Genomic DNA, 16465 nt, shown 5'->3' with positions numbered 1-16465 from the left:
TCAAAGGATGGAGGGAGCTCAAACTAGCATGTACGACCTTGGCATCACAGGCAGCGCACTCGAGGTCATTACCAGGAAGCCATGTAACCATCCCCTCACCCTTCAGGAAGATTCTGAACCGAGAGGTCTCCTAAGTTGTCTGACCACAACCAAAGTAGGGCAGCTGGGTGCTTAATGGACAATGGGGAAATTGCTATTAACCCAACTACCAACCAAATGATTAAAACAGCCCTAAATGCTTATTCTCCATTAGAGGTAATTAGTCTAATACACTTGCTTTTGTCTTTCTCAACCCAATTCCAGTTTGTGGACATAGCCTTGCGGATTCCTTATTGCAGGAAAAAATAGAAGATGGAAACTGAAAATAAGAAGCATTGGTCATAGGCTAGTCTATCAGGAATAAAGTAACCATAAGGATTTCCAGAACAGCTGCTAACTGGTTTTTATTTATAACTAGGATGACCTTTCCCACATCTCGAAAGTTGAGTGATGTTCCACTCCATAAATAAAGAAGGTGTGCGTATTTTATTACTCATGCCACACAAAATACAACAATGGTGTCTACCTGTATACAAATAGAGTGAGGAGCTACTACCACCGAACTCCTACCAGACTCAACAGCAGTTAAGAAAAATACTTCCATAAACAGTGGTTGGACTTTCAATGTAACAGAACACTTTGGTGGGAAAACATTCAGTGAGTGCCTCCAAGGAGCCAGGGCCAAGCCTTTGGGTGGTGGCCGGGGAGAGAGGGACAGTGCAGAAAGGTAAGACACCGTCCTTGTCCCCGAGCCATTCACACAGTCTACGCTCCCCGCGTCGAAGGCACATGTTTGTGTAGTTGTGCACAATCAATAACATGGCAAGACATCAGTGCTATCACAGAATTACCTTCACCTCCTGCCAGGAGAAGACAGTGTAAGAATGAGGGTACGTCTAACCGGGGAATGGGAGTCAAACCCGTAGAGCTTGGGAGCGAGAGAAATGACCTTTAACTTGAACATTTTAACATGTTTAGGGCTACCGGACTCGCAGATATTATTTATGTTATAAACACGCTGCAAGCAGCGTCACATCGGTTATAAATTAAACCGCGGAGCCCAGGTATCCTTGCGCAGGTCAAAGTGCTCCCAGGACTCGCGGGTTTTCTTTGCTTGTCTGTACGCAGGTGTCAGAGCCTCTCCTCCCAGATCCGTTCAGATCGGGAACCAGACACCAAGCCGCAGAGTTGGGAGGCTCCAAGCTTGTCAAACATGTACAAAGAAAAACTGAGAAAGTCATGTCCCCAAAATGTTAATCTTGGGGACCTAAAGTGGTGAGAAGATAGTTGATTTTAAAGTTGTACATGGATTTATTTGTATTTTTTATATTGTGATTTTTTTTCTCAGTGGAGACCTAGTACTTATTCTGTTCTCCTGATTGTATAGTTCTTGCTTTACTATCACATAAATCAGTTTTCCTGATTGCAAAAGCAATACATATACATACAAATACACACATTTTAAAAAGACTGCAGTATAAAATCATAAAAAAGACCCAGAAAGCAAAATCCTACGTGCTCTAACCCCCAAAGATAAGCTCGGTTAACGTATATTTCCTTCAGATTTTGCTTTATGCATCGATAAGGCAGATATATTACTTTCATAATCAGAAAACTATATACAAATGTTAGAAACATACATGAAAACAGGAGGATCCTTTTTGGCTTCCAACTCTTTAGAAATAAATATCTCAGTGACAACAGGGCATCGGTAATACCTGACTTGGTCTTTGTATTCACGAAACACAAGCACCAGGACCCACCTGGAGTGCTGTGGACGGCCTGTGGTTCTAACACTGCAGGGGGCCCGGGGGAACCTTGGACACCTGGGCAGGACAAGTGGCTGTTACGGTGGCCATTTAAAAGGCACTTTCTTTGAGGAAAAAAAAAAAAAAAACAACACCTCAAGAGGGATTTCTCAGTGACCACTTAAACGACTTTGCTTTACTCTGCCTGTAGCACCTGCTGCTGCCCTCTGACTGGTTAGCTAACACGGGTCCCATCTCTGGGAACCTATCCTGTCACCAGAGAGGCTGCTGTGAGCCTGAAATGTCGGTGTCACCCGGTATCTAACAGAGTGTGTAGTGATCACCCACCTGAGGTCCTACCCAAGCTTTTCCAGCCAAACGCTCATAAAGGCAGAGCCACATAAAAACAAAGTCGGTACATAGTCAACGCCACCCAGGCGTAAGGGCCCGAGGAGCCGAGGCACTTGGGCAGGGGTGACCCCAATAACGTTGTTACGGGAGCCACGTGATGCTCCTGGAATGTCATCACGGCAACGTGTCAGGGAGGACTGGGGATGGCTTGTCACTTCCGGCCAGGTTGAATACTGGGCACGCTGGGAAGAATGGGGGTGCGATCTCCCAAGCTGGAGAAAGTCATAGTCTTCACAAAGAGAACAAGGCAGAGGCACCGCTGAGCTAGCAGCATGAGAGAGGCATGTGGCGACCGGTCCCTGCGTGGAGGAAATGCCCTTCTGCCCATGAGGGGGACCAGGCCAGCAGGAGGGCCGCTTCCTGAGGGCTGTGAGCTGCATCCAGAAGGCTGGTTTCCGGACAAGTCGGTGTGCTGGTGCATGGAGACCCAAAGAGGCCATGGGACGATGAGCAGAAACAGACGGCAGGTAAGGCTGCACTCTGCTTTGGTGTGAAGTTGGGGCTTGGGGGATGAACCAAATGGGTGGCCAACACGTAACTGGACCACTCTTGCCCAAGATGCTGTGCCACCTCACTGGCTGTCAAATCTGTGGAGCCTCTTCCTTCTCATCTCCTCTTCTGGTGAGAGATGGAACCCGTAGGGTGGAGGGCTCGGCCTGCTATTTCCTGTAGGGAGAAGACACAGGGGAAAGTCAGACACTGTGCATCCACTGTTCTGACATTTACGGGGCATTGTTGTCCAGGACTTCAAGGGGGAAGAAAAACTGATGGCTTGGGTGTCATCTTTATTTTAGCACGAAGAAGAAGTATGACAAACATATTTCAACTTGAACTGTCAATACTAAACGCCAACATCAAGTAAATATTTTTAGTGTGGTCCAGTCTACGAATCTAATCCATTCATTCTGAAGATTCTTGACAAAACTCCCCATTTTTCCCCCACCATGCTTTAAAATTTATGTCATCTAACGTCTACAGTGTTTACAGCACTTGTTTATTATTTTAAAGTAGCTCATTGCTGTTTCTATCTTTCCCACCAAGTATGCTGTTTGGTTTCCTTTCATCAGCCTCGGGCCCTCCCTCTGCCCCACTGCCTCCTGCAGTCCTCCAAGTCCACCCCAGCCAGGCGGCATCGGGCCTGCTGGAAACACACAAACCACCGAGCACCAGGGACCCGACTGCCATGATGACCAACATCTGGGCAGGCAGACAAAAATGCAGGCCTAACATCTGAAAATCATATGAAGGATCATGGACATGATTCCTGAAAAGGGTTTCTGCTCATTCTCCAAGACCGGTGCCTTTTCAAAGATGTTTCCAAGTAGTAGGTTGGAAACCTATTGGTAGGTCGATTGTTAAGAAACACTATAGTGAAAAAAAATGTTAGAGAAAGCGCCAGAAACTAAGTCCATCTTCTCACAAAGGAAGACCAACACTGTACGACATCACTTATATGTGGAATCGGAAAAACGGAGCCTATGAAAACAGTTGAATGGCAGTTACCCGGGGCTGGGGAACAAGTGTTGGGGAGCTTCTGTTTAAGGGCACAAACTTGTAACCAGCAGATAAGTCAGTCCTGGAGATCTCATGCACAACACCGTGATTACAGTCAATAATAAGGTATTACAAACTTCGAGGTTGCTAAGCGACTGAATCAACTCTTCTCAACACAAAAAAGGAACTGATAAACGCATGATACGCTACAAGTGCTGGCTGATGCCGCCGTGGTAATCATACTGCACTATACGAATGTATTAAACCAAGAGGCTGCACATCTTATGTTTACGTGACGTATGTCAGTTATGATTGATTTAAAAAAATCTGATTAAGGAAAAAAAATCTGATTATGGAAAAAATCAGTCTGCTCCATCCTCCACTGGAATTTCAGTGGTCAGATGATGAGAAATTCTTAAAAGGCAGGCAAAAGGTAACCCCTCTTTCATTTTGTTGCTGCCCCAACCCTTACCTTTGTTTGGTTCTCCTTTCCTTTGGGGACCACGGGACAAGTACCTGCCCTAAGCCCCCTGCTCACTCGTGCTGGCTGCACTCTATCTACTCCAGGGTTTCTGGGATGGTGTAACCTATGTTATTTATCAACCTTCATTAAGGGTGACATTCAAACACAGTACGGGCTTACAGGACTTTCACCATAAAGAGTTTATGAATACTATTAAGATTAAAGTTTAAGTGATTCGGTTTGGGCTGTATATATTTGAAAAGGAATCTCTCTTTTCAGAGTGGCAAATGCCTTGAAATCACAGAGAGGGGCGCCTGGGTGGCTCAGTCAGTTAAGCATCTGACTCTTGATTTCAGCTCAGGTCATGATGTGAGGTCGAGCCCCACATCAGGCTCTGCACTCGGCACCGGGTCTGCTTGAAATTTTCCTCTGCCCCTCTCCTCGCCTTCTTTCTCTCTTTCTAAAATAAATAAATCTTAAAAAAAAGAAATTACAAAAAAACTCATGAATCCAATTACCATTAGTTTATTGCTTAAAACTGTCATAGATGATGGAGCTCTAAATCCTGCTTTCCCTTTAATAGTTGTTTTCAACAAGAAGACGATTCTTAATTGCACTTGTGAGAGCAGGCCAGCATGTGACACCCGTGCCAGCAAGGCAGCAGGGAGCCGTGAGGAAGAGCTGGTAGTGTCAGAGGCATGCTCGACGTGGCATGTGGAGTCTGGGCCACGGGGCATGAGCCCACGGAGGCTGCAGGGGTGCTCAGACCCCTAAAGGGAATCCCAGCCTCTATGAGAAAAAGCCCGAGAGTTCATGTTTCCATGAGGCGGTGGGGAGTCCAGGCTCCATTCTGCTCCTGGGGTCTCAGAATGAGCGGCCCGCACAAATGCACTCTGGACCCACTCACAGGGCGTTGGGGGAGAACAGGGCTGAGACAACGGAAGTGCCCCGTACTGGAGCAGATAAGTCACATCAAGGAGCAAGGACCACTCCTTTGCTTACAGAGCCTTTTTTTTTTTTTTTTCACAGATTCTATTTATTCATGAGAGAGAGAGGCAGAGACGTAGGCACACAGGCAGAGGGAGAAGCAGGCTCCACGCTGGGAGCCCGGTGTGGGACTTAATCTCGGGTCTCCAGGATCAAGCCCTGGGCTGCAGGCAGCGCTAAACCGCTGAGCCACCGGGGCTGCCCTTACAGAGTCCTTTTAATGTGCTCTGTGTCAGTCAGCTTTGACTGGATTTTATGATCCCAAGTTTACAGATGAGGGAGCTGGGGCTCAGAGCGCATTAGGGACACACATGAGGTCGTGAGGTGGGTCTGAGAGGCAGCAAAATCTTGCCCTCGGGGCTCCTGACTGCAGGTCTGGCTCTACCCCTCCTGTTCCCACTAACCTGTATTGCCATCACCTCTGACCTCTTGCCATCCCAGGTGCTCCTGCCCAAACCCAGAAGGATGTGTGGGGACCTCCTACTATCTGGAAATAGAAAAAGAAGTTCCAGCCTAAAGCCATTGACTCTGCGGTCAACACAGACAGGATTACAAAGTTCCCACATGGGGCCCCTTGGATTCCTGCTTTCCAGGACCACCACAGGGCCTGGTCCTACCACTAACACAACAACAACAGCACCACCTCATCTGCAGTCAGGCCTGATTTTAAGGGCATTTAAAATCCCTCAAATTCAGCGGTTCTGCTACCATCGAAGCCACCCGACTGTGCGGAGCATGGCTTAATTGCATCATTTCAGGCTTTGCACATCACACTGTTCTTAAAACCAGGGGTTAATTTTTTTTTTTTTTTGGAAAGTTCTCAAGTGTCAGTTAATCTTTGCTATTTTGAAGACAATAACATATCTGATGTCAGTCATGAACGATGACACCACTTGACACGTCTGTGCCACCCTGGGGACAAGGCCTCCACTGTCCCATCCAAGTCTCGGCTAAGCTCTGTCTTCCAATTCCCTGCTATTCATTTACTTTTAAGTTTGTTCCTCTGTTTCTAATGTTTGCAGTTGCATCACATGGTCTATTACTTCTCCCCATAGCCTCCAGGATCCTCTGCAGGCATTTCTCAAAGGGTCTTAGAAATGTTTTCTTTTTTTTTTTTTAGAAATGTTTTCGATATGCACTCACATTTAGTAAGCACTCAGAAAAGATGCAGACAGGCGTCTGGCTGGGTGGTAGGAGGGGACGCAGCCCAGTCCCTGGGGATGTAATGAGAAAGGTGTTGGTAGGGCATCAAGAGGTGCTTCTAGCTGTACCTGGAACTGGACAGCAGACTCCAGGCAAGTCTCCATCTCGCAGGTTCTGGGAGGTCGGGGGGCTCATCTGTGAGGGGAGGCTGCCTAGCAAGGTGACTGCTGCGTCCCTCCCACCACTATGTAGTCTGACCACCTGAGACTAAATTCCAACTCCTCTACTTTTAAAAAAAATTTTATTTATTTAAATTAGAGAGAGAATGAGAGAGAGAGAGAGAGAGAGAGAGAACCAGCAGGGGGAGAGAAAAGTGAGAAGCAGACTCTCCACTGAGCAGAGAGCCCGATGTAGGGTTCGATCCCGGGATCCTGGGATCATGACCTGAGTCAAAAGCAGACGCTTAACCAACTGAGCCACCCAGGCGCCCCCCGACTCCTCCACTTGTGACTACACATCCTTGAGCAAGCTGGTTACCTTCATTTGGCCTTAGTTTCCCTATCTTTACAAGAGGATTAAGGACAAACTCCTTCCCTAGATTGTTGAGAGGCAAGAAGAGAAATGTTGCACATAAAATGCTTAGCTGAGCGCCAGGCATGGAGAGGGCCTGATGAGGGCCGCATGTTGTAATTTCTCATCTCTAACATCATCATGAATCACGGGGCAGATGTCGACTGGTTAGTTATCGTGAACTGACTCCGTATAAGACACAAACGAAAGGGACAAGAACAGTGACTTCTTGCCAGACAGAGCCCAGTTCTGTTTGAAGCCCACTTGGCAGCATTTTGTACAACATGCGGAGTTGCTGCTTACTCAGGAATCTGCCTTCTAAGAAACAGATACCCCCCCCCCCCCAAAAAAAAAAGGTAATTAACAGCCTCCAGTTTGCATCAGCTTTTGTACCATGGAGAAGCCCTTCAGTCACTGGTAAAAGCTGGCGGGCGCAGCCAAGACCTCCTCTTCTCTGCCGAGTTAAATCATGCACTGAACCCTGACAGGCCTGGGTGTGACACCCCTGCTCTGGTGAACTTGGTACAGAAGATTAGTATTTATGAGCCCTGCCTCCGCATCCCTGTAAATGGAGGTCAGCTCTCAGTGTTAACTCAGAGAAACAGTGAGCATGCTTCAAAGAACCTCAGGAACAGTGCCCGTTTTCAGATGATTTAGCTCAATTATAGCACCAGTAGTGAGATCATAAGATTTATTGATTCATGGTTCTTGATGGAAAAATTTTCAGTTCCCTACCCTTATGTATAATGCAGTAACCTCTGCATTTTACATCTAAGGGAGGAGAAGCAATTTCATCCAGATAAGAATTGCTAAAAAGAGCACCACGAGTTGATGGCCAGTTTCCCTCCTGTTCACCATCCCTGTAAATAGAGGTGTTTAATTTGCTGGTATTCACAGATCCTGCCCATGATCTGATGAGCACTCTATACCATTCAGGGAAATTACACTGATGTGAGTCACAGGATGGCATATCATTCCCTTATATTAGGAAGCTAAAGAGGCAATCACTTTTTTTTTTTTTTTTTTAAACCAGGAAACCTTTAAATAAATCACCAGTGTTCTCAGGGATCTCTACTGTCAAATGAGGGCAGCAGCATGGGTCCCACATTTGCTCTTTGAAGGTTACTTTATTAGAATTCCATGAATTACAAAGCTCCCAAAATGCCTTCTGAAAGGGCGGTTGCTAAGTCATTTACTGACAAAGACCAAACAAGCTGGAAGGAATTCCAAGTCCAACAACTTGGCATGATATTCTTTGAAAAAGGGAGATACTTAAGGACATAAGACCACTGTATTTTTTGAGTCACTAATTATAATGTCTGTTTGTCTATCCATCCATCCATCTATCTACCTACCTACCTACCTACTATCTATCTCTTCAAGAAGAGTTTGAAATTCACCTAAAACCTCATAACTCCACACAAATGGAAGCTTCATTATGGTATACAGGAAAGGTAACATCTAGAAGTGACTTGAGAGGGGCTCCTGCGTGGCTCAGTGGTTGAGCATCTGCCTTTGGCTCAGGTCAGATCCCGGGGTCCTGGGATCGAGTCCTACATCGGGCTCCCCTTGAGGAGCCTGCTTCTCCCTCTGTCTATGTCTCTCTCATGAATAAACAGATAAAATATTTTAAAAAAAGAAAAGAAAAAGAAGTGACTTGAGAGAGAAAATAATCCCATTTCTACTCCTCAACCAATCAGCTCAGCCACAGTGGAGATATTTCTTTGTTCTGAAATGGTATCTGGAATTTCAAAAGGAGAAGCTGAAATGGAGACCCACTCAGTTGCTACTTTCCCTGTTGTACTTTTCTCTCTGATCTATAGTCAGTTTATTTTGGAAATCTTTATGTTACAACATACTTAAAATAAATAGGTTAGAATCCAGCTAGCTATTCAAGTAACCTAAAATATTCGGTCTACCATGTCAGGTCTAGAGTTTCTTGCAATACAGACAATGCATGGTCTGACCTCTAGAACAGAAAGTTCTGGAGACCAGGAACGTCTGCTGGGCCACTGCTACACGCTCACCTTACATATTCTCCCTCCTTTGAAAAAAGTGCACAGCTTGATTAATTTTTGTGAACTGGACATGTGGGGCCAATATCCAGATCAAAATACAGAACATTTCCAGCATTCATAAGCCTCTCCGTGTATCCTTCACTCAAGAGTATCCACTATCCTGGTTTCCAACGGCGTAGATTCTTTTGTCTATTTTTGTGCATAAATGGATTCATACAATATGCGAGTTTTGTGAGTGGCTTCATTTTATGTTATGTTTGTGATCCATATTGTTATATGTGGTTTTTATTTTACTTACCCCTCCGAGTACAATGTCCTGGTCTATTTATAGACAGAGGAAATGAGGCCTAAGGATTTTCAGTAACTCGCTAAGGCCACATAGCCAGTCAGTGGCTGGGTCAGGACTCAAACCCAGACGGATCCCTTTCTACTTCCATCGAGAATTGAGGTATACCAGTTGTCTTCCTTAATCCCAAACCAGACTCTGTCAACCTGAACAATACCGTCACTTTAATCATGACTTGGAAGCAGGATCTGAAGCTTGCCTTCTGCCTTAGATAGGGCTCACTGCAAACAGAAACCTTTCTTGGGTAACTGAAGGGATCTGGGATTAGGAGCTCCTTTGATGACGTATATAGTTTTAGCAACAGGCCCAGCTCCAAAGGGCAGCCTTGGTAGTTAACTATCAAGTTTTTGTTTTTTTTTTCCTCAAGTATTTTTTAAACAGAAAACAGTGTATAACTTCTTAAAGAAATAGTTTGATGCACTTTCTACGTCACTGTGCTGGAGCAGCAAGGGAGGGAGGAGAAGCTGAGTGTCCACCTGTCATTAGCAATCCCTGTAACACAAGGCTTTTCTTTATAACTGGAGTATAGTTGACACACAATGTTACACTAGTTTCTGGTGTACGACACAGTGATTCAACAGTGCTGTGCATTATGCTCTGCTCACCACAGGGCAACGATCATCACCACACCACGCTACTGTAACACTAGTGACTATATCCCTTGGGTTATGCCTTTTATCGCCATGGCTTGTTCATTCCAGAACTGGATTCCTGTATCTCTCAATCCCATTTACCCATTTTCTCCAACCCCTCTCCTCCCTTCCCTTCCTCTCTGGCAACCATCAGTTTGTTCTCTATATTTATGGGTCTGTTTCTGCTTTTTGTTTCCTTAGTCATTTATTTTTTAGATTCCACATGTAAGTAATATCATATGGTATCTGTCTTTCTCTGACTAACTTCACTTAGCATCATGCCCTCTAGGTCCATCTATGTTGTCACAAATGGCAAGATCTCCTCCTTTCTTTCATGGCTGAGTAATGCTCCACTAGATATTATATCACATCTTTATCCATTCATCTATCGACAGACACTTGGATTGCTTTTGATATGTATTTTTGTAACATATGAATGTGAATTTTAATACTAAAAGACCTTCCTCTTTTAAAAAATCAACGTCTTAAATCTTTTGAAAATTCCCTCATCATCTTAATACTTTGTCAAGATGGATTTTCATAGCACTAAATATCTTTTTTTTTTAGAAATGATTTTCAAACACCTTTTACATTCATTTAATGATGCTTTAGAATGTTTCAAATTTTCCTTGATCTAAAATAAAATGCTGTTTGGTCAGCAACCGGGAGGTACCTCAGTTTTATCCATATCAGCTGATTCTGGAAACTGAAAAGAGCTCGACTATCTCTGAGAATATCAAGGTACTTTGGGATTGTATTTTTTTTTTTTCAACTCAAAATCATCTAGGGATATTTGTTGGATAAATATATGCAAATCTTGGAAACTGGACACAGGGCTCCCTGAGGGCAGAGGCTGTCTCTCACTTCTGTATCCTTGTTGTCTAGTACATCTGAGGGCTGTGTGTTTCTGGCTGGGATGACAGAAACCAAACGTGAGCTTTGTCTTGAGACACAGATTTGAGAACATACTTGATGACAAAAAAAAGGAAGCTGAAGGTAGACCTTCCCATCTGCGAGGAGGGAGGGGGTTCTCATCAAACAGATCTATATATGAGTATGGACAATGCTAGAAAAAAGATAACAACCCTTTGGGAAACTGAAATTCCACAGTCCTCTCCGAAGCTCCAGGACCCGTGCTGGCTGGTCTTCGGAGGGCGGCTGCCATCCCCCATGTGTCCTGACATCTCTGATGGAGATTCCACACTTGCCCACAGACAGGGCCGTGGGGCGGGGTGGGGGGTGGGTAATGCACCTGGGTAATTCTGTGGATACATTCCACCCAGCCCGCATCTGTGCTGGACTCCACTCTGGGAATCCTCAAAGGCATGAAGTATTCCCCACGTCCAAGTGGCATCTGCACCAGTCTCCAGACTCCTTGGCCCTCTGTGAGCTCTGACCCTCGGGCCTTTAACTCTCAGGCAGAAGCTCCCCATGGGGGAAGGACAGGCAGGAAGGGACTTCTAGTGGTCTCCTCAGAACCTGGATACAAGTCCCCCTGCCAACAACACCCCATGCTTCTGACTTCGGATTTTTTGGGTTTTGATTTTTTACCTTCATAACTTTCAATGTCATTATTTTTTTTAAAAGGAGGGGACAGTAGGTAAGAGAGTCTTTAAACTCTAATAAATTGAACTACACAAGATAAAAGGTTGCCTCTTCCCAAGATACACAGAGTGCTGTCCCACAGCCCACCAGTTGCTGTGGTGTTCACCCTAAAAAGTAGTCGTGGTGGAAGCCTCCCTTCCTGGCTTTCAGCAGTCCCAGTCCTATGAGCAGAGTTTCCAACAAACAGCAACCAACTGGCCACTGAAGGCAGAAATCAGAGCCACAGCCCCTTAATTGTGCAAATGCAAGATGCCTAGATAAAGCCAGACAGTCTTGGAGGTACTATGAACTGGAGAGTCACCCAGTTTGCCGCTGTGGCCCTTAAATGTCAGTGTAAAGAATAAGGAAAACCCTACTAAAATGCAGATTACAAGATCCCAATGCCAGAGATTTTTGTGCATTAAGTGGTGGCTGGAAACTGCATCTGAGTGAGTACTCAAGTGATTTTGTTGCAGGTGGTGTCAAATCACTGAGAATTGCCGTGGAAAAGATCACACCTCACCAGACCTGGGTTCACATCCTGACTCTGCTAGGGCCTTGGACAAGTCACTCCCTTCCCCAGGCCTCGGGCTCATCTGTGCCACACGGGTGCCGGACTAGACACTTTACGCTCTGCACAGAGATGCCACGACTTGTTTGGTTTCCAGTGAGACATCCGGTTGACTGGCCCATGATGGGAGAGTTCAATGGGCCACACTAGCCACCAGCCTCCTCCTCTGCTGCCTGCGGCCTGGGCAGCTACTCAGAGGACCGTGCCTGCCCTGCTGACCAGCCTGTCCATGAATTCCAGCAGCTGAGCACACAACTGGCCATGCTATGCTCCTTGGCTCTATGGCCTCTAATTCAATGGGTCTATTTCCTCCTCTCTGACATTTTAACTTTTCGTAAACTTTTAATTTTGGAATAATTTTAGATTTGCAGGAAAGCTACAAAGATAATACAGACAATTCAATTCCCTAATGTTAACATCTTACATTACCATGGTGTCATTGTCAAAACGAAGGAATCATTTCCAGGGATAAGTGCATTCCTATTAACTGAATTCCAGACTTCACTCGGATTTTACCAGTTTTTCCACTAATTTTCTTTTTCTGTACTAGGACCCAAGGGCACATTTAGTTGCCTTGTCTTCTTAGCCTCTTCTAGTCTGTGGCAGCTTCTCCATCATTCCTTACATCCTATGACCTTCATGATCTGGAGGGGTACCGGGCCAGGCAGCCTGTAGAATATCCCTCAGTTTGGTTTGTCCAATGTCTTTCCTCACAGTTGGACTGGGGTCATGGTCCTTAGGAAGAAGGCCACAGAGGTGAGGTGCCCTTCCCGTAGCATATCCAGGATTCCTGCTATCAACATGACTAATCACACGTTATGTATGTAATCTTGAGCACTTGGGTAAGTAATGTTTGCCAGGTTCCTCCATTTTTAAACTTTTTTGATGAGTTCTGAGGTAATAAAGCTTTGACTCTTGCCACCAAGGGTTACCAGGATGAAATGGAAGAAACAGGAGTAGGTAGGTCATGCAGGCTTCATCACCTGTTTGGGGATAACTGGATATGTGTGTGGTGGGGGAGGGGGACCATCCCTGACCTAAGCCGGGCTCTAGGTCTCTGAATTGCAGGTGAAGTGGTTCTCTCACACTGGTGTCAGTGTACGAAGCGAGCTGTTTGAGAGACTTTCCAATTCCGTAGGCTTGGCATGGAACCCAGGCCACTGTATTTTTAATGAGCTCCCAGGTGATCTTAACCTACACTAGCTCTGGGGACCCACTGAGCTACTGCTTAGATTTTTCTTGCAACCCTGGTTGCGCGTTCCAGTTTTTACACTTGCCAGCAGGTGGACCCAGAGGCCTATGACACCGAGTCCGCTGAAGAAAACTAGGGCAAATTCCAGTCAACAAAGCATTCCGCATCGTAAGCAGAATTGGGGTTATTTTGAAACAGATGGGCTCTACAGAAGCTGCTGCACTGAATATTATGGAGTTGTTTATTGTCTCGATGGTCTGAAACTGGGGACTATTTGCCAGCATCTAGCAGTTTCCATGTCCTATCAGACTTCTTCAAGAGCAGACAGGACTGACGAGGCCCTAGGAGAGGGTCAGACAGGGGTATGGATGTGGATGTGGAGACAGATCTTTTAACCAGCTCTGAACTCAGAATCCACTCCTGCTGCTGTGCTTGCTGCCTTGCATCACGGAGTGCTTTTTACTGCACTGATCTCTATCACCCTAACTCCAAGTTAGAAAAGATCGAAAGATACAATCTGTGGTAATAAGATGATCTTCGATAAGGGAATACTAAAAATGATTTATTGTAAAACCTAATCAAAGTGGTTCTGTTTATCGGTCCACATTTTCACCCAAACCCCCACTTACACCTGCCCCCCATGCTCTTTTCCTCTGCCTCTTCTCCTTGTGCCACCCCAGAAGATCACCAGGAGAGAGGAAGCGAGATCAAGAAGGGCCTTCTGGTGCTCATTTGGACCGTGTCTGATGCAGTGGTTCAAAGTGTGTAGGACCAGGACTTTTAAACGGAGTATTCTGAGTTCTGGAAATCTGCAAAGAACTCTGGCTTCAACAGTTCCTCCCTGGAGGATGTTTTTAATTCCTTATCCTATGACCCCAGACACTTTGCTGCTGTCCTGGCTAGCCCCGACCCAAAGGGGCCACGAAGGGGTCTTTGAAATTGGTGGCTTGGCAATTGGTGGCCTGGCTGTCTCGGCTGCTGGGCAACCCCCAGCGATCCAAGGGATGTGGATGCAGGGATGTGCTTCCTGGTCGATGGGGCCCTGCCTGAGGTGGTGGGTCCCTGACTGCCTGGGCCAGCAGCACCCCTTGGTCCAAGGGATAAAATGCCAGGTGCATCGTCCACCCCCATTCATGCTCAAGGGGAGGCTCTTCATTCAGAAATAACAAAATGCCCAAGGCTATTGTTTTTTGCTTGGGCTTTCAAAGCCCCTGCTCAGACCGAGAGACGTTTAGGCCTATTTCATTTTTTTTCTCACTCTCTCTGCCTTAAGTTCCAAATCAGAGACAGCTCATGTTTCAGCTCTTTAAGCAAAGGCCCAAAATAATGTTTTCGTTGACTTTTGAAATCACAGACCATTTAAAACTAGACAATATTTCACTCAAAAACCTCAATCTTCTGAAAACACCGTTTGGCCTTTGGGTATGAAAATACAAATAAACATCATCCCAAGGAATCAAGGAATAAGAAAAAAAAATATGGAGAGCCTATGTGGGGAGAACTTTGGAGAGGGACAAGGGAACTTAGGGTAGAAACCTCTCCTGAGAGGAATCACTGGGAGGGGCGGGGGCAGCAAATCCAGGTGGCCTGGGGCACCCACTGCAAGTAACCGTGTGTCAGGAGAAACAAGGCTGTGCAGCTTGGGGAGGCACATAGGCTGGGACATCTGGCTCCTAGGCTCAGTGGCCATAGGAACCAGGTCCCATAGCCACCCAACGCGTCCATGTCATAGTCCTGCAAGAAACATGGCCTATGGAAGCACTAAAGGCCAGATACTGGATCTAGAACACAAAGTCCCACAGTTTGATGTGGGAGAGCAAGGTGAAAGGCAGATCCTAGGTTGTAACTTGGGAGATCCCAGACCAATGTCTGTGGTGGGACCCAGGAATCTGCATTTTTCTCTCACACCTGGAGTGAGCTATTGGACCGACTTGGAGAAACTTGGATCAGAAGAATCCCACACTGTATTCTGGGGAGTCATCTGGCCTTCAGCATTGGCACCAGCAGCATGGCTGGTAGGGTCTTGGGTTGTTAATGCTCAATCCCGGATGATGTGTGATCCAGCTCTCCTGAAGATACCATATATACAAACCATTATGGTGCTGCCCTGAAGATTCCATCAGTCATAACATCAGAGTAAATGCAACGGGCCCAGAATCCCTCATCCTATCCTTGGAAAGAAGCAGTGCATCTCTAGATCCCTGGTGCTAGGTACACGGTGGGTGCATCACAAATGTTTGGTAAATGGGCAAAGAATCAACTAATTTGCCATCGGGGCTGGGCACAGAGGGGGTCAGGATGACCGAGCCAGGACAGCGGGGCCAAAGCACACTGAGGGAAACATAGGTAAATGGTGGCAGGAAGGAAATTTCAAGGTCTGGGATCTTGGTTTTTGGCTTGGGTCACTAACCAGCTCCCAAACCCTGAGCCATTCATGGGTGAGGGGAGGCTACACACCCATAGGCTGCAGAACACAATTCAGTTTGTTTCCTCCATGAAATTCCTGAAGTTTTCCTGGGCTCTGGGGTTCACGATACTTTAGGGAACTTACAGTAGCTAGGAACAGGCCGAGATAGGAAATGTATTACGCATATCCAAGCCCAACACATCTTAAACACTTAAAAAGTTCAAATTATTTCTGCTTTTCTAATGCCATAGGCCTGATTAGTGCATAACCACATGTCCAGAGATACTGATATCAACACAGAACTGAAAAACAATCCCTGACCTAGGAAGCTGTCCCTGAGATTTTTGATGGCCAAGGGGAACATCGTGATTCAAAGCTCTCACGAAAGCTGAAAGCCGCCTGCTTCCTTTCATGGCAGGTGGGGCGAGGGGAAGACAAAACACTCTGAGAAGCCCTGTCACGGGGTGTGCCATGGTGGGTCCGAGGTGTGTGGGTGGGCAGGGGCAGGCTGGGGGCCTCCCAGGGAAATAAGCTCTGCACCCAGCCACGAGCAAACAAGAAAACGTGAACACTAGAGCCAGATGGTTTAAAAAAAAAGGGTGGGGAGGGGCAAGAGAGGGAGGAGGTGGGAATAGGGAAAGAAGGATGAGACACCCTTGTCCAAAGTATGACGGCCAAGAATTGTGAATGGTGACAGTTGGCGGCTCAGAAAATTGGGGTGGGCTCCTCTACCAAGGTGTCCACACCAGGAAGGTGAGGACAGCACAACCTTTGAGACTTTCTCTGTGGATAAGTCCCATGAGATGAGTGGCTGAGAGAGGCTGTGGGCGGTGGGGGGTACACAAATGGGCAGGAGCCTT

At 46.2% G+C, this 16465-nt stretch overlaps 1 protein-coding gene across 17 annotated transcripts in view; it reads right to left on the bottom strand.

Moving 5' to 3' along the window:
- Nucleotides 1-417: 417 nt before the first annotated feature.
- Nucleotides 418-16465, bottom strand: part of RHBDD1 (rhomboid domain containing 1) — a 124975-nt gene continuing 108927 nt past the window's right edge. For all 17 annotated transcript variants that reach the window (XM_077869010.1, XM_077869015.1, XM_077869018.1 and 14 more), the window contains one exon: nt 418-2864. In XM_077869010.1, coding sequence (XP_077725136.1) covers nt 2770-2864 — 95 coding nt within the window. In that variant the 3' untranslated portion in view covers nt 418-2769. The remainder of the gene's footprint in view (nt 2865-16465) is intronic.

Source organism: Canis aureus, chromosome 24, assembly GCF_053574225.1.
Source record: "Canis aureus isolate CA01 chromosome 24, VMU_Caureus_v.1.0, whole genome shotgun sequence".
NCBI classification, from domain to species: domain Eukaryota; kingdom Metazoa; phylum Chordata; class Mammalia; order Carnivora; family Canidae; genus Canis; species Canis aureus.
This window is presented reverse-complemented; position numbering and strand designations above follow the sequence as displayed.